General features: G+C 38.5%; 1 protein-coding gene across 7 annotated transcripts in view; it reads right to left on the bottom strand.

Annotated features, from left to right (window-relative positions):
• Positions 1 to 27,328, bottom strand: part of EML5 (EMAP like 5) — a 108,576-nt gene extending 81,248 nt beyond the window's left edge. For 3 of the 7 annotated variants that reach the window (XR_010831946.1, XR_010831947.1, XM_066998230.1), the window contains exons 1-4: positions 26,917 to 27,328; positions 5,300 to 5,459; positions 2,347 to 2,445; positions 1,671 to 1,739 (exon numbers count right to left, since the gene is read on the bottom strand). Coding sequence is in view for 5 of the 7 variants with exons in the window: in XM_066998230.1 (XP_066854331.1) it covers positions 1,671 to 1,739; positions 2,347 to 2,445; positions 5,300 to 5,459; positions 26,917 to 27,113 (525 nt within the window). In the remaining 2 variants the exon portion in view is untranslated. The remainder of the gene's footprint in view (positions 1 to 1,670; positions 1,740 to 2,346; positions 2,446 to 5,299; positions 5,460 to 26,916) is intronic. The other 4 variants (XM_066998224.1, XM_066998223.1, XM_066998225.1 and 1 more) reach the window with 2 other exon arrangements.

The raw sequence follows: 27,328 nt of genomic DNA on the forward strand, positions 1-27,328 counted from the left end.
CATGTTCTTCTGAGAGAGAAATACTTCACTTCCAAAGTACATCTTCCATCTCCTTCTCCCAGCTTTAGTTCTCCACTTGGTTAACAACCTTTTGTTTAGTTAACCGAGTTTACCTTTCCACAAAATCTGCACTGTGGACTACGTAGGGAGGAAGGAATTTCCGCGTATCAGTATTAAAAATCAAATTGTAATTCTTTGACCAAATTATAATTTGTAAATCAGCTGTATTTTCAGTTATTTTGGAAAAGGGTTTCATAATAGAATTATCTGATTTTTCTCTGATGCAAGACACAAGTGATGCATTTTCACTTTGTAAATGCTGCATTTATACTTTACACATTTAAAGACACAATCTGATCTCAGAAATTTCTGATAAAGTTGTGACTTGCTCTGTTTACAAGTGGCCGGTCTTATTACAGGCTTAACCACTTAGGGTCATACAAAGTAGCCGTCTTTCATATTCCCATCAAACCCTGATGTTCAAACACATAAGTGTGCACTGTAAAGCCAACAAGCTGTATCTCTACACCATTAGGATTCAGATCTTTATTTAAAAGTTTTCTCTAAGGAAACATCAATTATTTTTAAAATGCCTTTTTTGATTAAAAAAAAAAGGCTTTGTAGATGTTTTAAAAAAGCTTAGAAGTTGCTCAGATAAGCTTTTCTTATATAGATGGATAGGTTTTGACATGATAAAGCCACTGTAAATATATTAAATTGCAGCTGGCAAATGTTAGCATATTATTGGCACAGTCCTTTTAGATCTTGAATCAGAAAAAAATATATCAATCAAGCTCTTGGAAATCTGTAAATGACGCAATAAACACTATGCTCAAAGAGCTATGCAATCTAGCCAAGATACTAAAGACTTTTTCCAATAAACCATCAATATATCTTAATCTAAAAGTTCCTTTTAAGAAAAAAGCAATATTTTTTTCCCCACCATAGGACCCTACACATAAGAGCAATACAGAACTTTCAAGCTGCCATCTACTGCTGTTATGTGGTAACACAGAAGGCAGTGCATGGGATAAGGGAGTGACATCCTTTAAGAAACACATCTAATGGCAGCCAAGCATTGATAATCCTGCTGACACAATTAAACCTGAAAAAGCAGCTGTTTCTGCATGTCAGTTGGCACACGCATCAAACGAAGCAGAGTGTTTTTACAGAATACTCTATTTGAAGAAGACGTGGCCTGCTAAGTCATGAATCCTGTTGTTTTGAACAATCCTTGCCCATTACAAAAGCAGGAATAGCATGCAGAGAAAAAGGAATTAAACAAAAAGTTTTTCCTTTCTCTTTCCATTGTATTTCTGTATTCTCGCAAACTGTAAGAAATGCATTCTCAACTCATTTCACCTCAGTTAGGAGCATATTTTTATGACACCATCATCCCATATGATACTATTGACAATTCTTTTATTCTTTCTGCATTTTTGTCTGCCAGACCACAAACTCTTTTGAGCAGAGATTGTCTGCTTTTCCACTGTATATATCGTAACATGCCTAGTGCAGTCATCTGTGATCCATGCCTGCAGTCCTTAAATAGTAGTAGTAATCCTATGAAGGACCTGTCATATTATATTCCTTTCAGATACATACTCCTTTTAGATTCCATTTTAATCCATGAAATAATTATTCGTATTTTGTATCATTTCTTACATTACCTTGATGTGTTTGACACCACAGCTGACAAGCTTGTTTGGCTGGTACAAGTCCCAAGAAATATCAAATATCTGCATGAAAACAAAACAAAAACAAAACAAAAAGAAAAACCACGCCAATATTAGCAGAGATGGTCTTCCCAAGGGACAGTGAAAACAGTAAAAACTTGTACCAAATTAACAGACCATCTAAAATGCTTTAAATAGAACTACCAGAATGACTTCTTTATCCCTTCATTCAACAGTGAAGTTGAAAAAATGTAATTCATATTGTTTGTTGGTGGTTTTTTTTTCTCCTACAGTAATTACAACACATGAAAATAACAACAAAAAGGTTCATTTATGAAAATCTAAGAGACTAGAGAAATCTAAGAGATAACTTGCATTTTGATTTTCCATACTGGGAAAGGTCTAAGAAGTGCCTTAATTTTGCAATTCTTCTACATGCTCACAGTCTCAACAAAGCATACACAAATATATGAGCTACACATTTTATTTCAGAAATAAATTTATGTATCTTTCATATCTTTATATATCTTAATACAAATCCAGGCTTTATGCAAATTCAGTTTCTATAATGTAAAATATTTTTTGTTTAGACAAAGCTCTAGTACGTACACACAGACATGGTTTAACAAATTAAAACTACATTGACACTCAAATTCGTAGTAATACTTACTCTGTCTGTATGACCAGGAGCCATTGATAACAATTTTCCTTTTCTCCAGTCCCATACACAAACTGTGTTTTTTGAATCCAAACCAACTGAGACCAACCGCTAAAAATAGCCAAAATAAATAAATAAATAAAAATAACTCAATATATTAGTGAAGGCTAGAGAAAGAACAACTTGCAAGAAGAAATTCACAACAAAGTTGAGTAAGAAACAATATCTACACTTTGATGTAGAAGAAAACAAAAAATGTACCATCTTATTCCAAATGACGAGAGCTTTCTCTCTTCAATCATGACATGATCATAAAGTAAGGTTTTCTCAGATAACAACATATTTTCTGATTCGTAATACATCATCGTATATAATATACATGGCAAGCAATAAACAGGAGACATTTGCAAAAACAGATAACCTCTCTAAAGTTAACGAAATTACTTGCATTTACTTTGAATTTCATATAACTTGCAGAATTCAAGTTATTTATTTAAAAAGTTCAAGAGACACAAAGAAACAAAAAAAGATTTTCTTCAAACTTCTCAGAAACAAGAGATTTAGAACAGTTAGAAGAAGCCAAAAGTTTTTTGCTTCATTCTTCAAAACAAGTACGAGTAAATATTCCTTTTGGAATCTTTTACGAAACCAGAATCCAACAGGGTCCCAGACACACTGGATTCATTAAGTACATTCAGAAAGAGTTTGACGAGAGTTAAACTATAAAACCAGAAAAGACAAGAGATTGTACCAAGAAAGCATAGAAAACTAAAAGTTTAAGATCCTCCTGTACTCTGCAGCCTGACTTGTTTTCAACTGTGAAGACGCTTTGTGCGGATTTCTTGACAAACATCGCAGACCTTTTAGCCAGTAGCCCACTTACTATACTTGACAATCAGTGAAAATTTTATTTTCACTATAGAAATTCTCAGCAGAGATATTTTAACAGTATTAAAGAACAGAAAAAATGAAGTTTTATTTTTATATTTTTATTATTATTTTTAAAGGAAGTGAAGTCTTCTTGTTCAGTTTATGCAGAAATTGTGATAATTTTTACAGATGAAAGCTTTGCAAATCTTTTCGACAAAGTTTTTTCTCAGTGTTCGGTAGCTAATACATACACATTCAAGACAAATTTAGTTTCAATTTTTATGTAGATTGTCAAAGTGATTTTGTAACAAGCAAAAGCAAACCACAAATGTAAACTTTTTTTCCCCCAAATACAGAAACTTATTTCCAATAACGTCATTTCTTTTCTGTCTCTAAAGTTCCAAAATTATGGGAAGGAAAAAAAAGAAAGTTAAATATAAGTGATCTTCATGCTCCTTAATTATTAATGCCAACTTCAATTTTTCAGATACTCCAAAATACATTCTTGGAAGGAACATCACTTTCAGTTCCAGCTACACTTCTAACAATGTCAATTCCAGACCTACTGCACAAAGAGAAGTGTAAAAGTAGACTGGCTTTACAAATGATAAATAGCCAGCTCACACACAAACAACAAAAAAATGGCTAATGCCTTACCAGATATGAACTGATATATTTATCTTTCAAAGGCATTTGAAAGATTTATTAAATGATGCTTTCAGTTCTCTTAAGAACCTGAAAATCTTGTTACCAATCAGCATATCTCCACGGTGAAGGAGAGCTCAAAGGAGAAGGTCAAAAAACCCCCACCAACTAATGATCTCATGGAAGAATGTATTGTAAAGGAAGCTGAACTTATCTCAACACTAGGGAAACTGAAGAATAACCTTGGCGTTAGATGAAACAGCTGCACCAGCATATCACTAGATTGTCTGAGACAAATAACAAAGAATAATGTCTTCCTGAGCTAACCAGACAAGCAGGGGTGGAGAATGTACATTGCCCAACAAAAGTATAAAAACTGGACCACTAATAAACTTTGAAGAAGCAACAGGCTTGAGCTGGCTTCAATCCATGTATTCCTTCCTGGGATCTGGGGATGCCCAGAAATGCAATGGTGAGCATTTAAGACTGGTAATAGGAGTGGAGTCATGTTTTCAATGCAATTCATCTGTACGCTGCAATTGCTACTTAATGATTATTTCGTGATTTCAGTACATTGCTGTACCACTCCAATAAATCAAAATCCCATTTAATGTCAAATATTTCAAATAATTAAAACCACTATCAAACATTAAACTCTCCTCGTGGGGAGTATCTAGAAGAACCTCATCAGAGAGTACTGCAGTCTGACAAGTCTGGATGTAAAAGGAGAGGGAAGATGCAAACAAACATATTTTGCATATGGAGACATTTCCAGAGGGAGACAATTCTGGAGATCCAGATCTCAAAAAAACCTGCATCCAGCTTCCCTTTCAGACCATAAAATTTAAAGAAGTGCCAAGAAAAAGGTGATCATACGCAAACGCTAAGAAAATCAGAGTCTAAATTCCGACCATTTATGGCTTCTACCATAAAAATCACTTCTGAACGTTCCTAGAACAAATCACAGATATACATTCAAATCTCTCAAATACACACAGGGAATGCATAACTGCATACAAAAAAAAAAAAAGTTAGAGTACTCCAACAAAACAGTCTGGTAAATTCTGACCTTAAATTATTAATGCTGCCCAAGTGAGGAACTGACACACAAGTTTACACTGACAAGAACAACACAGAGAAAAGACATCACTGTCAACTAGAAATGATGTTGTAGAAAGCAGCTGACTCTAGAAAGCTGCAAACAGTGAGAAATGAAAATGATAAAATCTGTAGATCAATCTGACAAACTCAAAGCCTCCCTACAATAATTTCAGTATGTTTTAACAGAAACAAGTTACAACTAGGCTTTCCTCCATTCGTGTTCAGTAGAGCCCCATCTGGTATCAATCATCTTAATAAGGACAGCCTCCGATCTCTGCAACAATACAAGAGCTCTCACAGATGCAGAGTTTCTTTACGTGTTTGAAAAAAAAAATAATGAATTACATACCTGACCATCTAAATCAAAAGCCAAGCAAGCTATACCATGTGTATGAACGTCTTTCAGAACGGATACAGTTTGCACAGTGTACGAGTCCCACACACAGATATACGGTTCTTTTCCGACTTGACCTGTTGCCACCAGCACACGTTCAGGATGCAAAGCAAGGCTGCCAAAGAAAAAAAAGATACAAAATATTTTTGCATAAAACTTCTACATTTGCCTAAGTTGTTTGCATTAGTGTTTTTCGATAGAAGTGATTTTATAGTATTTTACAATTTATAGTAGATTTTATATCATTTTGAATCAGATTCCATAATTGCTGTAATGTTTCCTTGAATACAGTTAATGCCCCCAACTTTCTTCAATTTGAACCTTCAAGCATTTCTCCAATTAAACTGATTGCAGAAGTTATTAATCTGCTGTTCTAAAACACTCGGTTTACCAAATTAAGTCAGATTTCCATACACTAAAAATACTTATTTTTCCTTTCTCTTTCTTGAAATTAAAATATACAAAGGACCAAGAAAAAAGTCAGGTGTTTATCTATCAACACGTCTATAATCAACGGAGACACATATGCATATCCAGAAGTATTTCATCCTGCGTACTCTTTGATGTCCTTTACATGAAAGGATGAGGTATCTTCTTAAGATATCTCTCAACCGATTGTACACCAAGCCAAAGCTTAAACTAGATGCTATGACCATACTAGACTTCAAATGACTGAACTGACTTGATTATGTTTGCATTAGAACAGATGCAACGAGTTCATTTTGAATAACTGTTAACTTTTCACATTGCTAACATTGCAGAGAATTTTCTTAAAGTTCATGTTTCAGAGTCTTCCGAAGTCTACAGAGCATCTTCATAACTGTGTTGTCAAATTAAGGATTATGCTAGAAAGCATGATAGTCAGCAAAGTATGGGTTTTGTTTCGTTTATGGCAGCAAGTTGCAAGGGAAGACGTGACATCTGTTGATTTATATTTCATAAAATAAAAAAGTAAGAGCACACTGCAATAGAAAACCAACTATGTTACTTGATGAGATTCTACACAGACTAGATAGAGCAGGCCAAAGTGATCTGAAAAATATCATGAGTCAGGGAGATAAACTTTCAAAAGCCAGCTACTTAATTTGGCTAAAATTTTTCCTCCCCCTACTAATCAGAGGAACGATCTTTGGAGAGTGGTGGGCAGAACCACCGCCAACATATACTTAACGTATTTATCTTCTCAACATTACTTGGGAAGGAGAAAGGTTGAGCACTTTGCAGTGATAAGATCTTACACCTGAAATTTGATTTTGATGAATGAAGTTCAAAGGGTTGAGACAAGGGGAGTCTCTCTCTCTATCTCTCTCTCTCTCTCCTCCCTTCTCTCTCTATATATATATTTTAGAAATATATATAAAGATAAAGGAATAATCCAGGATAAAGATAAGTTTTATCAGGAAATGACCAGAGGATCGAACTCTGAAGATGTATATATTTCTTACATGTAAAAAGAGAAAGAGACAATTGTGTTAGAAGCTGTTTCATATTTCATGAGGCCATGCTGCACCATGTTCTATCCCTTGTATTTTTTCTCTTATCATATAGCATTTCAGATAGTTGCCAAATTTCACAAGCAAAATGCTAAGAGAGGAACCATTTAATCTTCAAACGTTTCCACAAAAGATAAAAAAGACTGTGGGCCTTGCAAAGTTTCTTCGGGAATTTATCTTTCTCGCCATTCTGCATTACAGATCCTCAGTACAAGGATCGAGCAACCAATATTTCCCCACTTTGCTTCTCCTCCACTCCACAGGTATTTCTTTGGTTCTCTGCTTCCTTCTTTATTTGACAGAGCAACCTCATAATTAAAAAGCAATGCATGAAGGAACTGGCAAGCAAAACTTATCACATTTCACTTCAGTTCTGCCACCTAATCCTGACCAACACCTGCACATCTCCCAGAGCACACAGGCAGATGGCGTATGCATGGGGAAGTAAGAAAAGCATGTGGAGGGCGAGAAAATGTTGCATTTGAAATGATCTAATTTTTACAAAGACACTGTGAAGAGGGAGAGAGAAGACCAGATGGACAATAAAGAAATTCAAGAAGGGAAAGGAACTGAGAAGACTGACTTTTTCTTTTTTTTTTTTTGTGCTTGGAGACAAACTAAGAGGAAAAAGTAAAAATACAGCAGTCTTATGACTGATTCATGAAACATGACGTCAGGACTTTTCAATCCCATACTTAGCTCTGCTACTTTCGGTTGGTGCAACTTCAGGCAAGTGAATCACTGGAACACAGAAATACAAGTAGGGGCAATCAGATGAGGGTCACCACTCCATGACTGCAATTCTGATAGCCCTTATGTTTGAAAAACACTCATGGATTGCTCTGGACATGCACACACTTGCAGAAACGGCCCCACACCACACCCTGCATTAACACTGCCTGCACCCCAACATTGGTGTACCATGTCCTGACCAGAAGCAAAAAGTGCAACAAGTTGCATCCGTGGTGTTCCCCAGGCTTGATTCAGGGCCAGCTCTGTTCAACGTTTTTGTCAATGATCTGGGTGCAGGACTTGACGGCACAGAGCTGCTCCAGGAGAGGGTCAGACTGGGCATTTGGGAAAATGCCTTGACCATGAGGGTGGTCAGAGACTGGGACAGGCTTCCTAGAGAGGTGGTTGGTGCCCCGTGCCTGTCAGTGCTCAAGGGGCATTTGGACAGTGCTCTCAGTAATGTGCTTGAGCTTTTGGTTAGCCCTGGAGTGAGTGGTCAGGCCGTTGGACCAGATGACCTTTGAAGGTCTCTTCCTGTTGTATTCTAATTTGACTCTATTCTGCATAAAATACTGGCTTAAAAGAAGCTCAAATATGGGATCATAGAGAAGAAATTAAGATCCAAAGCCTGTCTTTTAATCACAACAGATAATACCACAGAATTAACTGCCTTTTATCTATCATTTCAGTCTCTACAGTAAAATTCAGTCTCCACAGTAAAATCGCTAACCACCTTTTTAGATGGTCACTGAAAGAAAATAAATACGTGATAACTATTTTAAATCAGCAAGCTTTTCTGAAAAAAATCCACTGTGGAGGGATTTCAGGAAAACTGAACAGCAGAGGTGTGGGCAGCAGCTGAAGAGAGGGTTACCTGCAAGCAACTTTCCTCTCGATTTCTTCCAACCCAAGGAGTGAAGGATTGGTTAAAGTACTACTTCCAACTTTTTTAGCTCTAGCTTTTCAGGACAGGTTGAAGAGGGAATGAGTCAAGGGACTGCTACTTCTATTACCTACACTGAGAAAAAGAAAATTGCCACAATTATTTATGTGACTTTCTTATGAACTACAAATGATAAGATGCTATTCCTTCAATATTCAAGTCTTGACTACTTTTACATCAACACGGCAAGTTCCAGGTCTGAAATTTTGAGCTCTGACCAAACCTGAAGGATTAGACTCCAGTTTTCAGAGACCTGAAGATCCTTTACCAGGTCTTTTGTTGGACTATGAGTGATTGAGCAATCCTTACAGATATCACAATAAATACCAGATATATGGTACCTTGGTCTAACCTCCTAAGTAAAAGCACAGCTACAATTCACACATTCAGAAATTTTCATTATTAAAGCAGCCCTGAGCAATGCACTGCATGCAACTTATTAATGCAGAAAGAAAAAAAAAAAATCTAACTAGAATAGGTGCCTAGCATGGACAAACATTTGCTATCCAGGGACTACTTCACTCATGTACATGATGCATTTAACAGAAACAAACAAGCACAAGATCTCTCTGGATATTCCCAGAGGAGATCTCGCAGACAGCTCTGCAGAGGTGTCCAACTACAACGCTCCAAGTGCTGGAGTGGTGGCTTACTGTCCATGGTCAGTCCCTGCAGAAAGGCAGAAAACCATGATTGGGGCTCAGCTCTCAAGACAGCAGCCAGTGCTGTTCGTGTAGGCTCCACAGGCTTCAGGTACGCTGATCTCTCACAAGGATTTTCTTGTGATTTTTTTTCTCCCTCCTGTGTAGGGGTAGGAGAATGCTTAGTGCAAATGAGAAGCTCTGCACCCAGAAAGAAAGAACTCATGTTCCTTTTACTGTCTTGATAGTGAAAGCTGGGATGACCTCTCCAGGTTAGACTGCGGAAACTGTGCTTGCAGCTAGCCTACATAGACAGGCTGGAAAATAGTGCCTGATATTTTTTCCTCTTCGTTGAGGGATGACTAACCTGAGGAATGAGATATCACTGCCTGTCCAAAAAAGGAAACTGATATTCCTCATAAGACAAGTTTTTCAGGCCTTCCTGCTTACCTCTGGCCTCTCTGACCTGGACTTTTCCAGAGCAGATGATAGTTCTAACACAGTGTCTCCAAAGAGGCAAATCTGAAGGAAAATGTCCAAAAACGCATATATGACTATAAAATAAAGCAGAAATTAGGCTAACAAACTGCTTAGTAAAAATAATTTTGCAATTGGATATAAAATTTGATGCTTCTAGGAAAAGTTAAGTAGAAAATCCAAAAATCTGCCTGTCACTACTGCAACAAAACCGAATAGCCAGATCTGCAGAGAACAGAAATCCACTGATATCGCTGACTGAGATGCCTTTTTCCAGATAGATATTCCAAGCAGACTGAAATACCGTATTGCAATTTTAACAGTGTACTGAAAAGGGATGTGTCTCTCAACTCAGTGCATTCAAGCTCCTCGCTTACAGTCCTGTCACAAAAGGTTCTCCCTCCCTTTCAGAACCGCACCCAAGCATTCCCCACCATTCTGACCAGACCCATACACTGTAAAATACCCAGGGTAGATTAATGATGTCAATTATTAATGCCAGCCTCTTGAAGAAACATAAAAGTTGTCCATTGTATGTGTTTGGGATGACACCAGAGACACAGACGTGACCCTCCAATTTGTCTGAGGTTTGTACTGGCAAGGGATCCTGCAGGAGAATAGTCTGCAAAAACCCTACTTTATTATAAAACAAATCAAGATTTTTTCCATCTTCCCTTGTTTTGTTCTGAGCATTAGCAGGCATTGATTAATACAGACAAGCTGCAGACAAGGATACAGTATTAAAGATGATGTTTCCTTAGCAACAATATTGGATGAAAATCCAAGAATATACTCACGTGACTACTCCTGAGCTTCATAAAACTAGGACACCAGTAAAAACGAACAAAAAGTACTGCTGCAAAATAACACTCCCAGATATCTATTAATGAAGAGTTAATTTCAAGTGTCAAATTGTTTCTATGAGTAAAAAGAGAAAAATATCTTCATCGTAAGTTTAGAGATATTTTATGTATAGTAGTAGATAATCTCTTATTTGCTGTCACTTACCCGTATTTCTCCAGAAAAAAATAATAGGAGAAACTACATTTATGTCATACTGCCTCAACTGTCATAGCAGAAAGAGCTATAAGCAGAAAACATTTCTCATAACAGTTTACATAGATCAAATCTGGGCAGGCTTATTTCCCATAGACAAAGCAAACCACTACTCTTCATGAAGCATCATTACTAGGTCTTCCATATACCTGTTGTCACAGCACCAAGATCATGTAAAGCTTTTTCAAGATTCCTTAAAGTGTGCAGGCATAAAACTTCAAAGTAAGAGAGTCTGTAATGTGGATCGGGCAATGGGATAGTATAATAATATTACAATAATAGTGATTATTCCCAGATGCAGTTTCTCTTATTACTGTTCTGTATTCTCAGACACATCCAAACGTTTTTAGATTAGCAAGAAGTAAGAGTTGAAGCTAACATAAAACTTGTCAAAAGAGGCTAGTAAGTCCATTATCAACAGACTCTACTTGTCATTCACTGAAAAACACATTATCATCAGGCATAAGAAAAGACACATATCACAATTTCTGTTGTGAAGTTTATTCTTAAAACCAAAATAATTTTACAAGGTTAGTAAACTACAGTTCAAATAATTTGTACTTCCCATTCTCATCTAAAAACAAAGGTCTCCAAATAAATAACCTTGATGATGCAGCATTCTTGCTCAGATGAGCTGAGAAGAATGCACAGAAGATCCAGGACAGACAACTGGAAAGCTGGCAAGAATCTTGTAAAATTCACCATTGCAAAGCCCTAAGTTTTAATTTTCTTTTGTTCTTTTTGTAAAAAGGTGTCAAATCTTTTTTGTTGTTGCAACAGTATTTTTTCTACTTTAAAAAAAACCACAAAACTTTTATTATAGCACAACTTTTTTTGTTGAACAAACTGAATTCCAAACAGCTCTGGTTAAAAATCTGCATGCTTCTGAGCAACAACAACAAAAAGTTGGAGGTCTTTTCTTTATTAATACTGATTGCCAAAATCTTTTCTAAAATCTGATTTAGTATTTTGATTATTTTGCATTTTCAAAGAATAAAATAAAGTATTATGCTCTTGCTGAAGTGTCTTTTCTAGACTGATAAAATTACTGATTCTCTGAAAGCACCAGAAAAATTGTTCCCAAAACATAATCCATCAGCTGGAGTTTATCCAAGTCTTGAAATTTTTATATGAATCTATGCAGGTATGTATGTAGGTATTCTTAAGGACAAATATATTTTATTTACATTTTATTTAAATATGGACACTATTGAAACATCCAACTCCAACACTGTGCAGGGTGATGTTAGTCATACTCAGAATTCTTTTTGCAAAGGAATTCTCTTCTGTCCCATTTCTAACTGCTTTCAAAATACTGATTATGGCCGTTCGTTTCCAGAACATCCAAACAAGCAATGCAACAGAACTCAAAAGCCTAGACTCATGACAGTAAGAACTATACTGCAAGAGTAGTACAGAAAAGCATCTAAGATGCTCTAGATGAGCATCCAGAAAATGTTCATCTCACTGATCTGTGCTATCATTTATAGGCACAGCTAGACATCATCATATCTTAACAAAGCGGTGGGAACAAAATCTCATTTACTTTATCCAAAGGCTTGTTTGTAAGAGATTCTGAATGAGAACCGTTTAGTCTTTTCCCTGTTCCAAAACTCAGGAGAAGAGAAAAAAGAGACAAGATGATCTTCAAAGAGAAGGAAAGGGTTAGAGTGAGTGTAGTAACACTGATGCAAAGTTTCCAACTGAACAGTTATGAAAATTGAGGAAAAAACATTCTTGGAGCTATATGCCACTTCACGCCGATAGATGCCTGGTTTTGCCTCGTGTAGACACCTTCTCCACTGCTGAGGGTGCAGTTGGCTTAAGCATTCTAGTAAGAGAGTTAACACCTCCAGAAAAGATTTTTTTTTTCTGGAAAATTTTTCTTTTCCAGAAAAGATTTTTTTTTCCCTTCTTTTCAAATATAAATGATTTTGCCAGTGCCAATAGGAACCCTCTTTGTTTCTGATTAAATACATGGAGAAAAGGAAACAATGTCAAAAATCCACATCGCAATTATACTTCCTCTCAGTCAGTGCACAAAATCCCATTGCAGTGTTTGCAGAATTAGAAATATAAACAATAAAACATTTAAGGTCAAAGTGTTTACTACAAATTTTCGAGAAGGAAAGAAGCAAAAATTTCTTTCCAGAAAAAGATTATTTTTGATGTGCCTAACTTCACAAGCTAACTAAATAGGCTTGTTTGAGGCACAAAATATATATATTTGTAAACCTTCACTATTATGGTAAAGGTCTTAAAACAACATTTTCTCGGGGTATCTCTGTAACAAGACTGTTACAAATTTCATCCAGTCATTACCATTTGCTTCTTCTCCAGTGCAGACTTACAACACTTTTTAAGCTACTAGACTAATCTTCCCTTTGTTATTTTTGAAATTTATACAAGATGTTTCAGTATTTTATAGGGAAAAAAATAAACCACAGATTATACAATTTTCTTTCATATTTCTGAACAAGTCATGTAGATTAAACAGCGATTCATTCTTCTCTCCTAGGGGACATATTATGAATAACTTATCAGAATATGTGAGAACCTATCATTTGAATATTCAAGAATGGAGTCATGGAATAATTAGTGACAATTTTTGAAAGGTTTTTCTTTTGTACAGAAAGGTCACTGTGATAAAATTAGCGATTGGCTTAAAATAAGGAATGGTGGGAAGAAAGCAGTGACAGAGCTGCTAGTGAGATAAGCTGAGACAAGCACAATATCCTGTGCTTCAGTGGGCTCTGTTTCATTACAAACCCAAAAAGGGTTAGAGTAGAAGGGAACATGAAGACAACCTGCGTTTTGCCAGCCCTGGAGACCAAAGATCTGCTAGATATCTTCGTGAGCTCCTGAGAGCACCAGGTGTTCTGCAGGTGTTAGTCACACGTTTTCCTACAGAAAAGTAAAGTCAAGGACATTTACCATCCCAGCATCTCACTTGATGCCCAGAAAGGTGAAATGAGCCAGGGCACCACTTAAAGTTGGGACAACACCTGAAGCATCATTTAGGAACACCATGCAAATGTGATGGGGGCCAGAATGCTTTAAAGAAAGTACCTGAAATTCTCATTTTGCTTGCTGTCTTGATAACCACAAAGCAACAGCATAGACATATAACAGGAATATTTACATGAAATACTGTCTGCTAAAACAAACAAACAAGTCCCCATGTGTACCAGAAGCAGAACTGGAAGGCACGGGAAAATGCAATACTGAAAGGACTCCAAGGTCAGTGGGCATTTGGTAGGCAACGGAAACTGTTGCACATCTGGATCCACTAGCTTCATTACTAAAAACCACTACAGAGGAGATGATAGATAAATAGCATTCATGAGCAATACTTTCAAGAAAATACAAGTATTCTGTTCTAAAATTATGTTTATCTCTAGGATAAGGATCCAGCTATGTATTCCCAATAAGGTAACATAACATATTCTCATTACCGTAAGTAAATACTGTAACCTGCAAGAGACAAATATCAGTTATTTATAATTGAACTTACTGCTGGAATGTCTCATAGGTTATTCATTTTTAGAGCATTAATTTCTATGATAGAAGCAGCAATTAATAAAGCATAAAGTAAAAAAGGAACCTGTGACTAAAAATACAAATATCTAAAAATGCAACCTCAATCAAAAAGCAAAACGGAAAAAAAAAAAAAAAGAAAAACACTAAACCAAACATTTACCACTTCCTTACATTATTCTGTTATTCCTCTAAGTACTCTGGAAGAAAAAATTAGCTTCAAATGTCACATTCAGCACAATAAATCCTCAGGCAACCACGAGATGCTGTCAGATGCCTTGTCCTGATCTAAGATAAAGCATCATTCACCTTGCTTGCTCTTGTGGAGGGATTATAAACAGGGAACGAGGATTAACACAGTTCTAAAAGTCAGGAGCAGGTTTATACAGTTGTCAGCTAACCAAAACACAGAACTAATCCACTCATTCTGTATGCATGCTGCCTAGATAAGATGGAGACATCTCACCACCACTCACCCTCAAACAACTAAAATGCATATAGCTTTCTAAGTGACTTCTACCCCTAATCATATCTTTGCCCTATAATTTTAGAAAATTATATAGGGGTGTGTGCATAACGTTTGCACGCATCTACACAACAGTGATATTTTAGGAGCTTTTTTTTATTAAAACATTACCCTGTAATTCAGAGAACTGAAGAATTGCTATTTTTATAACATATCCAACTAGATCTAGTCACAAAAAGTGTTCCATGTAAATAGAAAGAGGCAAAGCAGTGAAAATTCTTTTCCATCTAGTCCTTTAGAGCATCATTATAAGACTCTCATATCCACAAACTTTGTTCTCCAATTCCACTAAAGAAAAATTCAATATGCAATCAAGACTGAAAAGTATGAGCTGGAGATGAGAACACAATGTCTTTACTAGAACTATGGGCACTTTATAAACACCATTTTCAGCCTGGACACATTTGCTTTACTATTAAGTCTCATCCTTTGCCTCAGTTTTGCTTCTCTTCTCTTTAGTTGAATCCTTCACACGAACTGCACATTTTATTTACATATAATTTTGTCAAATATCCAGTACAAAATATCTTGTATAAAGACAAAGTTTAAACCATATATACCCTACAGACAACACAACATTGATGGAAAAAATTCCCTGCATGTCATCTGTCACAGACCTGGCTAAACCACCAGTAGTACCACTTACGGTATCTGTGAAATCAAACAATTTGTTGAAATGACATTATTCTCTGCAAAGTTATGGCACTTACTCTTTGGACACATTTCCCCTGTTTCTTGGAAGCAGGAGGGAATTTCAAACAAGTCTGCTGATATGAAATAAAATTTGAGTACTGTTCACAGAAGAAATCTAATGCGGCATATTTTCGTCCTAAAGTGAATAGCATCGCTAACCAAGTTATCTTCACCGAGATATATTTAGACATGTGCATAAGCATTCTAAAATGCATGTTAGCTTGACATTACTCTCATGCAAATTCAGCAATGTAAACATCAACTTTGCATGTTCCTAGCAAACATGGGTGTATATAATACCTTAGCAAACAGACTAATCCCCTCTAAGTAATATTGCTCATCAATTTTTCTATATTTTGATGATTTTAACTAATTTCACAGTATTGCTTTAGAGCAAATAAACCTCTTCCTTCCTATTTAAATCCTGGTTTAGTTTGTTGTTTTTGTTTTTTTCCCCTCGCACTATGATCTCCAAAGGTTACCACAACATTAAAATGCCATATAAAGCATTTATCAAGATACCCAAGTCTTCTGTAAGAGACTAGTTTATTCAACATTATTTTTTAAGCCAAACTGATCTTGATTGAAGATTGCAAGAACGTAATAGAGCTGGAATTTCTGAGTGTGGGATCCTGGGCCTGAGACCTGAGATCCTGGTGTATGTTTGTTTCCTTTATTACTACATACCTATCTTAAATTCTAGTAGTTCTGTTAATATTTGGACTATCTAAAGTAAATAAACCCCATGAACAAAATGGCTTACCTCTGTTCAGAAAAAGAGGCACTTCAATTCCCAGCTCAGGAGGAGTTATTACTGCTTTTGTATGAATCCATTGCTCTTTAGCATGGGAATATCACTCTGATGCAAAAACAATGCTAAGAGGTGAACCCCCCAAAATATTTGTCAAAGATGATCCCATGCTTATTCAAGCAATGTAAAGCTGGATATCATTGTTAGGATGGGAGTTAAAATAAGGGATTTCTTGACTTAAATGAGAGGAAGTAATGTGTGTGTTTTAAGGCAAAAGAACCAGACTGATCAGGGGTATACAGATCTTGATTCCATCTGTGTGCAGACCAAAGCAATAGGCGCTATAAAGAAAAGCTCCTGTGGAAGAGCAAGCAGTGACATGAAATTCAGAAAAATGGCTGAAAGGATTGTCCCCTGCATCTTCTGAAGTAATATCTGAATACCCAGGGCTTTGATAGGAGGACAGGCGTCAGGCACCACCTTACAGATCGTATTAGAAAAAGGAGTCTACCTCTCAACAGCGACAAGGACTTCCTGTCAATAGAAAGTCTTTTTCAACTAAGCCCAAGAAAGTCACTCTGCAGAAGACATCTAACATTTCTCTGAAGATTTAATAATACAGACGTTCTCTAACAGCTAGGTAAAATACCAAGAAAAAAACACTTTTCTAATGGAAATGGTCAAAGACATCTTGCTTTAAATGCACTGTAGCAGTGCAATATCTCACCTATCACCAAAATAATAGACGTGTCAGGATGTGGTCTTCAAAAAGACGTAATTTCTTCATGTTCACAGGCTGATGACAATGTCTCTAAGAGTGATTTACTCAAAGCATGTATCAGTTACTACTGAATAATATTATCTGTCCTCTGTAATGCTGCAATCACTTTGCTATTTTCATGACCAAACAGCAAATTGAAGCAAAATACAAAAAGCTTCAAATGAAAGCAAAGGTAGTAAACAGGGAAAAAAAGTTCCAGGGATTTATTATCAGATTGTAATTCTTTGTGGGTTCTATCTTCTGCAATGTATGACTGATAGGTGTCAAAAGCCTGGCTTAAAAATCCAATCTTATCTTTTGCTACGAAGTGTTAAGGTAACTTGTGCCTGTTTCTCATCTTCGTGGTGCAAATCAAGCACTGTATTTTGAAGAATAATGTCTCTTTCTATTGTAGCAACTACAACAGCAATCCAAATGGTAATACTGGTGTAGAAAGGAAAGTCTTTTTAGTCACTAGAGTAACCAGAGTGATCTGAGCCCTAATGCAAGAGTTATACACACCTGTAACCTTACTTTCCGCAAGGTATTTATTTTGCTGGTGTAGCAGGGGAAATTCAGACTAAACCAGATTCTGGTGCGAGTGCTGTCTTACCACGCAGAAAATCCCGATTGTATTTATTTTGAAGAGAATTTGACAGCATCTAGGTTAAACATTCAGATGAATTATTAAGATGGCCTGGGGAACTTTTACACTCTGCCACATCACTTGAAAAGAAAATTAAAATTACAAAGTTACTTGAAATTATTTCAAGTGCTCAGTAACTCTGTTTACCACATGAAAGTACCAAAAGCAAAAGATTATTCCAACCTAAATAAATATCTTATGAATGAAACAATTTCACTGATATTACGGTAACAGCATCATAATTCTAAATGTATCTTAAGATATCTACATTTTAAACTGAGCGTATGACTGATCCTTATCAATGTGAACTAGACAACTTTGCCACGTTTCTGAGTAGTACTTTACTTCTCTTAATTTCCTTGACACCAGATAAAAGTGCTGTCCTAAATCAAAAACTTAACTGTCTGTAAGTGATGTAATAATAATTTAAAAAATTGTTTAAATTATATTTTGAAGTAAAATAAAAACACAAACACCTAGAGATACTACAAAATGTTAAACTAAATTCTCCAGCTTTTTAGCTTCATGCCAATATAAGCTTAAACTTTAAAAACAACAACATCAAAAAAAGATGATGTAAAACTAGAGTTTTTAAATATTTTTATATAGTTTTGGGGACATTTTATAATCATTTCTTTTTTATTTCAAGTTATGTACATTTCAGAAAAATACAGTGGTTGGGTTAATAATTACAGTAAAATCTAAACTCAGTTTTTGATGTGTCAGATAAAATAGCATGCTATGTTTTATTAATCTAAAACTCAGAAAAAAAGATGAACTCAACTTTAAAAGCTGAAGTTTATTTCATTGCCTTAACTGAAGCTTTAAATTTTTAACAAAAACCAAACATTTCACTTCAGAGAAACCCTTCAAAAGAATTATTTTATTCAAACATAAGCGACTGCCTATTGCTGTGTATGCTATCATAATAACATTGTAAACGCAATAATAAGATAACTTCATAATGCCGTTACGAAATCAGCCAGGTACATAATCTACTTTCCTATCTATATCAAGAGGATAACTAGTGAATTAAACATCTAAAAAGCAGGTAAGCAGAATTATAATTGCTTTGATTGCAATTTGGAAAAATGTAAAGAATAGGGCAGACCCCAACATTTCTGCACACAATGCTTTTAATTTTTTAACGATCAAATGCTATTAAGCCATTGGTTGCATTTCCTATCCTTCCGTGACATGTTGTCCTAGAGCCTCACGTTGTCACATTAGTTCAGAGAAAAACAGCCAACTACCGATTCAAGAAAAGCGTTTCCTACAGCGCCAAGATGTTTTGACCTGATCTGCCCCTGCCTCGCACGCTGACAGAATCAGACCAGAAGGTGATGTGACTGCTGGCTACGAAAAGCGCGATGCATGAAGGCAAGCTTGCAAGCCCGTAGCCCCTTGCTGTGTAGGTCTACTTGAATTAACTTCTGGTGTGTTTTAGATGTTCACTTCTGGTTGGATGTCTTTTGGATTTGCATTTATGCAGTTTTAACTAGAAAAAAAAGTCATTTAATATGCATGCATACCACAAACAACAGGCACATTCTAGTCCCATTCAAAATTGAAAAGGAAATGTTTTATTCTGTATTCTTAAAATATTTTCATTTCATCAGATTAATCCACCCAGAAGATACTTTAAAAAGATAACACACAAAGCTCTGGGCAAAAAAAAATATCTTGAAACAAGGATTCGACAACGACGCCCTCAGCCAACATCTACCAGCCTGGTACAACACAGACATCACCTCGCAGTACTTAAACCACTCAGAAAACTTGCTTTTCTCAAGGAAAAAACAGAACATTCTCTCTCACTTCTTTAAGACATGAAAACAAATCTTCCCTCTGGAGTTTTACACACCTGATGGTCTGAGAGCACTTACCACGAAAAGCTGGACAGAGCGTAATTGGGACTTTGGCAATTACTTCTGCTGTAAGCATTGCCATTTTGACTGACAGACAGTCAAAAGATACTTGAGCTAGAGGCTCAGAGGAGGACTGATTAGTATAATTATGACATAATTTAGGTCCCATTAAGTCAGGAGTTCTTTAATGGAGGGAAATAAACTGATTATGCCTTTAAAGAACATCTGGAGATAAGAAAGTGAGAGGCATTGGATTTCTCATTTGTATAAACACAACCAACACGGCACCACATAGGCCTAAGAATTAGTTAAGGAGAAGACTTGATTTTAAGGTGAAAATCCAAACTTTCTGGAAAAAAATCAGTCTCTCAAAATATTGTATTCAGAAGTGCAAAAGCTATATTGACAAACAGTCTTGGTGAATCAACCTCGCCAAGTGATTTGGGTTGCCGTAGTGGAACTGCACACGTTGCATGATTTCACCATTACCTTGCATCCTTTGAAGCAAGAACCCGATTTCCTCACCAAGTTCCTCATCAAACGAACCCCACTTACAACATCAGAGCAGGGACTGGTTGACACTGGAAGAGACCCCTGGAAGTCATCTTACCCAACCTCTCCTACTTAAGCAGGGCTGCCTAGAGCCAGTTGCCCAGCACTATGTCCAGACATCTTCCAAATGTCTCCAAGGATGGAGGCTCCGCAACCCCTCTGTTCCAGTGTTTGATAACCCTCGCAGTAAAAGTTGTTTCCTGACGCTCAGAGCCTCTCGTATTTCAGCTTGTGCCCATCGTCTCTTGTCCTGGCCCTGAGTGCCACTGAAAAGAGCCTTACTCCATCTTCTTTACACCTGCCCTTCAGGTATTTTTATACATCAGTGAGATCCCCCTCCGAGGCTTCTCTTTCTGGGCTAAGAAGTCCCAGCTCTCTCAGCCCTTCCTCATAGGAGAGATGCTCCAGTCCCTTCACCACCTTAGCGGCCTTCCACTGTACTCTCCAGTACGTCCTCATCTCTCATGTTCTGGGGGTCGCAGGAATGGACGCATTGCTCCAGCTGTGGCCTCACCAACGCTGAGTCAAGCGGATGGATCACCTCTCTTGACCTGCAGGCAACACCTTGCCTGATGCAGCCAAGAATAGCGTTCACCCTCTCTGCAGCAAGGCCACGCTGCTGACTTAGGTTCAATGCAGTGTCCACTAGGACCCCCTGGGGCTTTTTCTGCAAAGCTGCTTTCCAGCCACCCAGCCCCAGCACATACTGGTGGTGGTGGGGTTATTCCTACCAAAGACTTTCCTTGGGACTTCACAACAAGACTGCCTGACCAAGACAACCCCAGTAAATGGGGATGTATGCACCTCATAGTTTCCAATGCAGATTTGAGGTTTAGGTTGGAAATTAGGAGACATTTCTTCGCAGAAAGAGCAGTCAGGCATTGGAACAGGTTGCCCAGGGAGGTGGTGGGGTCACCATCCCTAGGGGTGTTCAAGGAAAGATTGGATGTGGTGCTTAGGGACACGGTTTAGTGGGTGACATTGGTGATAGGGTGATAGTTGGACCAGATGATCTTGGAGGTCTTTCCCAACCCTAAGGATTCTATGATTCTGTGATAACCGTAATATGGATTTTACTCCTGTTTTCTTCCAGTAATGTTATTCAAGGATACAAAGCAGGATGACCGGACTTCTTCAAAGACTATGACTGTTGAAATAATTTAGGGTTTCTATTTCCACAAATAAATAAACAACAGAGTTCCCTTCTAGAAAGGAAGATCTGGACTACCCAGAGCTCAGCTATGTCCAAAAAATTCCTCCCGAGAACACGCTGAAGCACGATTTTCCTCTATCACATTAGTAATGCAAATGAACTGAAGAGGTTGCCTCTCACCACTACGTAGTGGATTACTAAGAAAAGTTCTCCTGATGCCACAGCTGTGGTATTCACTCAGTTACATTCCCCAGCATCTGAAATACACAACTAACTGTGAAATTCCTGGTGAAAATGCATACATTTCCTGCCAAACCAACCGACGGAATTCTATATGATAATTTTTTGTAGCTGCACATATCTGCTGCTCAACATTTGTGCTTGATTGTTACCTGGTGCTAGGTCAGACCCACATACCATTTATTCCAGGCAAGAACAAGACAATAAACCTGACAGCAAATACCCTAGCTTTCAATTACTTGAATTATTTACTGAGGTTTTTGAGAACTAGAACGGATCTTAGGGTGTCAGTCTACTGGAGGATTAGAAATGATGGAAATAAAGTAAATTCCCTCTACGTTAGACCTTATAATGGAAGGTGTCCCTGCCCACGGAAGGGGTGTTGGAAACAGGTGATCTGTAAGGTCCTTTCTGACTCAAACCATTCTATGATTCTGGGATACATTGTTATTAAACCTTTTTTTTTTTTGCTCTTTTTCTTAGAAAACAATTTCTCTTCTTTCATAGGGTTTTCTTGTGAAATGCACCAAAAGAAAAGGGCACAAACAGGGACAGAATGATACAAGGTGGCAGTGGAAATACACAGCATCTTCACAGAAGTCCAACAGATAGGTATCCAAAGTGATAACAATGCATAATTAACAAAAAGAGGATGAAGAAAAGACCCGAGGCATTATTCAAAACTAGAACGTGACTAATCACTGCACTGAATTTCTGTCTGCAAACCACAGCTGAAAGCCATGAAGGAAGCCTGGACCTGCCTCCAGGAGAGCATTTACTGGTAGCAGACTAAGACAGCAGCTGCCAGAGTCCAGCTTCTTAGATAGCGACATCTGGACTAACTTTGAGAGCAACAACAGATAGAAAAATCTGCTTCAAACTGAGCTGGTGGACAGCACCAACGCCAGGGAGCAGACACGATTGCTGAGGTTTTGATTCCCACCAGAACTTCAGAAATGTTGATACTAGGGGGGGGGAAAAAAAAAAAAAAAAAAGGTTATTTTGCCCTGGAATCCAAGGGCAAGGTCAAGGTGACAGAATCTCATGCAGGATAATCTCTTGTAGATTGAGGCAAATTATTAGATGTAAGAAGATGACAGTGTGCCCAAAAAGACCACGTTTCAGAGCGGCCAGAGTTTTGGTTACTTCTTGTTCCTTAGGAAATAGAGCCCAAAAGAATTCCTACATATCTCACAGCAACAAACAAGAAAAACCATATTAATGAAAGCTGTGATTTGTAAAATTAACTGTTTTGCTAAAAACAGTGAAATTCCCTCTCTGTCAGAACACAGAGAAGTGTTTGCCATTCATTCAACCTGTCTTGGGTACACATCTGCTTTCTGTAAGCATGCAGCCCCTATGGTCTTGAATACAGAGAGCCATGAAGGGAAGACAGAACCAGATATTTTTTAACCAAACCAAAAAGGCAGTAGCTGAAGATAGTGCCAATTACCTTCTCCTCTAACAGAGAATCTGGTAGTTTCTGGTAATAGAACTTCTAGCAAAAAAAATTAACATTTTTTAGAGATCAGCACAAATTCAAGAGGTTTTTTTTAGCATGAGATGTGCTGGCATTAGTAGTAAAATCCAAATGTATCACAGGCATCTGAATCAAGTAGTCCCAATTTACTAGCGATAGAAGTTCTAGGAAGAATGTACACCAGCACTACTATTTGCCAGTTAACTGATGTGATGGATGTTACACACGGAGGAGAGGGGTAACTCTTCCTCAGTCCTCCTAATTTGTGTCTCTGTTTTGAGAGAAATGCCCTTCCTCTTCTTTCGTCAAAACTGTACAGCCTGGATGTTTACGCAGATGTTTTGCGACACTGTAGAGATAACAATGTGAAAGGACAGACTCACAGACCAGTGCTTTGTTCAAAGTGAACAACAGATGCCATGGAAAGCGAAATGTGCATTTTGTTAAGCCTGTTAAAAATCTCCAAAAGAAACACTGACTTGATCTTAGGCTTTGCTTTTCCTTTTAACTAGAATCATCAATTCCAAGTAAAAAGATAACTCCCGGTAAAATTCCAATTCCACAAAGCTCACAAAAAAGTGACAGTCACAAAGTAAAAAAAAAAAGGAATCTAAAAGTTTGCTTGGAGCACACCAGCATACAGAGTAGCCCTGGTAATATCAAACGCTCTTGCCAGCAGACAGTCATTTTAAAAGGTGGATGAGTTCAGAATTCCCAATTTTCTCACCTTCCACGAGAGAAAGCAAAGTACAGAAACACACTTCAGCTATCCCAGACAAACAAGGAGCCTCAACATGAGCATCACGTTACGCTGTGCCCCAAGGGGGCATCTTCTGAAACCTTTATACAGATCAGGATTAAGTATGATCCCTCTAAGTTCTCTCAGATGAGGGAATGACGATCTACGTGAAATAACTCATTATTCTCTAAATAACTACAGTTATGGAGAGAGAACAAAGATCTAACTTGAAGACATTGTTTCTTGCTCCTCTACTGTAAAGCACACCAACGTACAACTCACAAGCTAGCTTTGTTGTTTATGAAATCCTACAGAAGACACAGTTTAAATCATTAACTTTGCAGGGGTTATTCCCTTGCCTTCCAAAATGACTATCTCCTCCATACACACAGCCCAGGCTGCAGAGGAGATCTCATCCTCTGCAAACTCAGCAGACATTCATCAGGTTATGCTGCTGGCAATGGACAGCACTATCAAAGTAAGGCAGCTGAGATTTCATGGAGACGATTTACTCCCTCATGTAAAAAACCTTCAAGAAAGTCTCAGCTACCAGCATTCTCTAAAGGTGCAAACTTCCAGAGTACTTCTGCAGCTGGGCAATGTCTTCCACAAGTGTCCACGCACATGCAGGAATCAACAACAAAAAGAAGTGCTGATGCACAAAAGAAGGAATAGAAATAAAAACAAAACCATGATGCTCTCTGCGCTCCAGAATACTGGTTTGATTTCTGGACACTAATTCTCAGAAGAGATAAAAACCAAAAGATCACCACAAGCAATAAAAGTTATCTTAGAAATAGATCGCAGCTGAATGACTGAGACATTGAATTCAAATAAAACCAGAAAAATAGACGAGGCCCTAAGTGATCCTAATTCCTCTCTCCTAATACAAAAGACCGTTCAACAGAACTAAGACACAAAACACAGAAAGAAAGCTCTCCTCTTTTAGGTACACAGTGAACTCACAGGGTTAAACCAAAGCCAGAGGTGAAATTGTAATCAAAATTGAGATGAGACATTTATACTGGAAATAAATTACATGTAAACATCTAATCATATCTAAAAAATCTTACAGCAGGTTTATAGGTTTTTGTTTAATAAAAAGACTTTAAAGTACTCAGCAGATAGAAGCCAATCTAACTGCCAGAGCTAGACAGAAATTTTCCCCAGGACAACATTGTCTAGCTGTCCATTCATCTAATACGACTGTCTACTATTAAAGATAAGAACTGGTCTCTGGCTTAAGAATTGCAATTCCTCTCTTCCTGACTGCTGCTTAAAATTAGAATGTCATTCAGTGCATGCTAATGATACAGAAGTTCTCATAATGAGGAGTACTAATAATACCACCATGAAGCATGCAATCCATCCTGCTCTGTCTTCATAGCTGCAGAGCTATGCTCAATGAAGTTTGATTCTCTAAATACCCAAGTTTTTCAGACAGCAGATCTGCTTTCACAAGTGAGATTCTACACTCGCAAAAAGACTACCAAACCTCCAGTCGCTTCTGCTAAAACATCACAAATGTCTCAGCGTTAGGACGGTACCTGCTGAGCACATTAAAACACAACACATTAATTTTTTTGTGCTATGATAGTTGAATGTAAGTAATGTTGATTGTTGTATTATATAATCCCACTTTTGTATCCATTTTCTGGTATTTAAAAAAAGCAATACTTTTCTGCAACAATTGTTTTAAAAATTGTGAACTAACATGTTTTGGTACCCAAGTTTAACCAAGAGAATTATGCGATGTTGACATTTAAGTGGTACAATGTTGCTTTTACATAAAGTCAAGTGAAACACAGATCACTGACTGCAAGGCTGATCTTACTATCAGAATCAGCCATGCGGCTTTTAAACTGAGTATTTTTCTTTAAGCATACAAACATTTCTGCAGAGCTTCTGTATTTAAGAAGTGTGCAATTCTAACCGCATAAAACTGAAATGCTTTAACATATTTACAATTATTTTTCAACCTCAGTACAAGTCAAAGCAGGAGAAACTCCAGCATGCTGGATTCCATACAAACCAAAGTACATCCTCTAAAAGCATCAGATAAGGTCATCATAACATTCTCTCTGATTTTCTGTCTCTTGACAGATTTTCTTAGTTTTAGTACTAATCTGAGTAATGAGCTCGGTCACATTTTTGGCCAGATACGGCACGCTGTATCAAAACGCAGAGAGGGGGAGGCAAGAAGGGAGGGAAAAACTGTTACCAGAGGATACCAGTCCCTCCTTGGGGCTGAAACCACACCAGTCTCACAGCAAATCCTGCTGAAACAAACAGGGTTACCCAGAGGCGCCGTGGAGACACAGAATTAAAAAAATTACACCACGGCAACCTCGGATCTTAGATTATAGCTGCTGCTCCCTCAGCATGATGGAAGTTGTGCTTCTGGATTTCCCACACCTACAGATGGCTAACAGTGCTTAAGAAATACATTTTCCTGGACTAAGAGGAGAACGTTGAAGCATTAAAAGATGCAAATAGCAGTGATTCAAACTTCTGATTCAACACCCAACACCTCAAGTAGAGCTGTCTGTAATGGTGCACTGTCTTCCCAGTTTTTTCTTCTCATTTTCAGCACCGAGAAGAAATGCACTATAGGCTTGACAGCCCTGTAGAGGACATTCACAGCCACACTTCAAAAGTACTGAAAGTCCCTCGTGAGGGCATAAACCAAGAAAAAAGTGACTGTTATGGCCAATTTCTGGTGCGTACAAATCACTGAATGAAAGACCCGGCATCTGCTCTGCTCTCTGCACGCCATACCTGTTACTTACGAGTGACACACAGAGAAGGCACGGCTCGGAGCACTGAGTATCGAAATAAAACAAATTCTGCGCTGCACATGACTGACAACCTCGGCTGCTTCTAACTCTCGCCCGCACAGGGCAAGCAGAGGAGCCCCAACGGGCGATCCACCCGCAATGACACCTACCGGGGGGGCGGCCGGATGACTCAGTCTCACATCTGCCCTTCACGCTCCTCGGCAGCCCTCGCCGACCCCACGGCACCCCCGGGGCCACGACGCGCTCCGGGACCCACAGTAAGAAACCCTGTGGGGGCTTTTCTCGGCTTTATTTCGCTGTTGTTTTCACGCCCTTTAGGAAACCAACTTCGGCAGCCGGTCCCTCTGCCTCGCACGGCCGGTCCCGCCGCCCTCCCCTGCCCACCTGCAGGTCCCCCCCTCACCATCTCCTTCCTCCTCCTCCTCCTCCTCGCCCCCCCGGTCCCCCCCCGCCGCCCCGGGAGCCTCGGCCGGGCGCCGGGCGGTACCTGATGATGTCGTCCTGGTGCCCCAGGTAGAATTTCTGCCGGTGCTCGCGGGGGCTGTAGACGACGCCGACCCCCGCCACGAAGTAGACGATCTCCTTGGCCGCCGTGTAGTACAGGTTGTTGCGGCACTGGTGGCCCCGGTAACCGTAGACCCACTCCAGCCGCAGGTGGCAGCCGGGCGCGCTGCGGTCAGCCATGGCCCCGCCGGGCACGCCCCGGCGCCCCCCCGGGCTCGGCTCGCCTCGGCCGTCCCTGCCTTAATCCCTGGCGGCCGACATGGAGGCCCGCCGCCGCCGCTCGTCCGCAGCCGCCGCCTCACAGAGGGCGCCGCCGCCGCCCGAGCCCGCCCCGCCGCCTGCCGCCGCCTGACATGGCTGCAGCGCGGCACGCGCCCACGGGGCGCCGCGCGAGC

Source organism: Anser cygnoides, chromosome 5, assembly GCF_040182565.1.
Source record: "Anser cygnoides isolate HZ-2024a breed goose chromosome 5, Taihu_goose_T2T_genome, whole genome shotgun sequence".
NCBI lineage: Eukaryota > Metazoa > Chordata > Aves > Anseriformes > Anatidae > Anser > Anser cygnoides.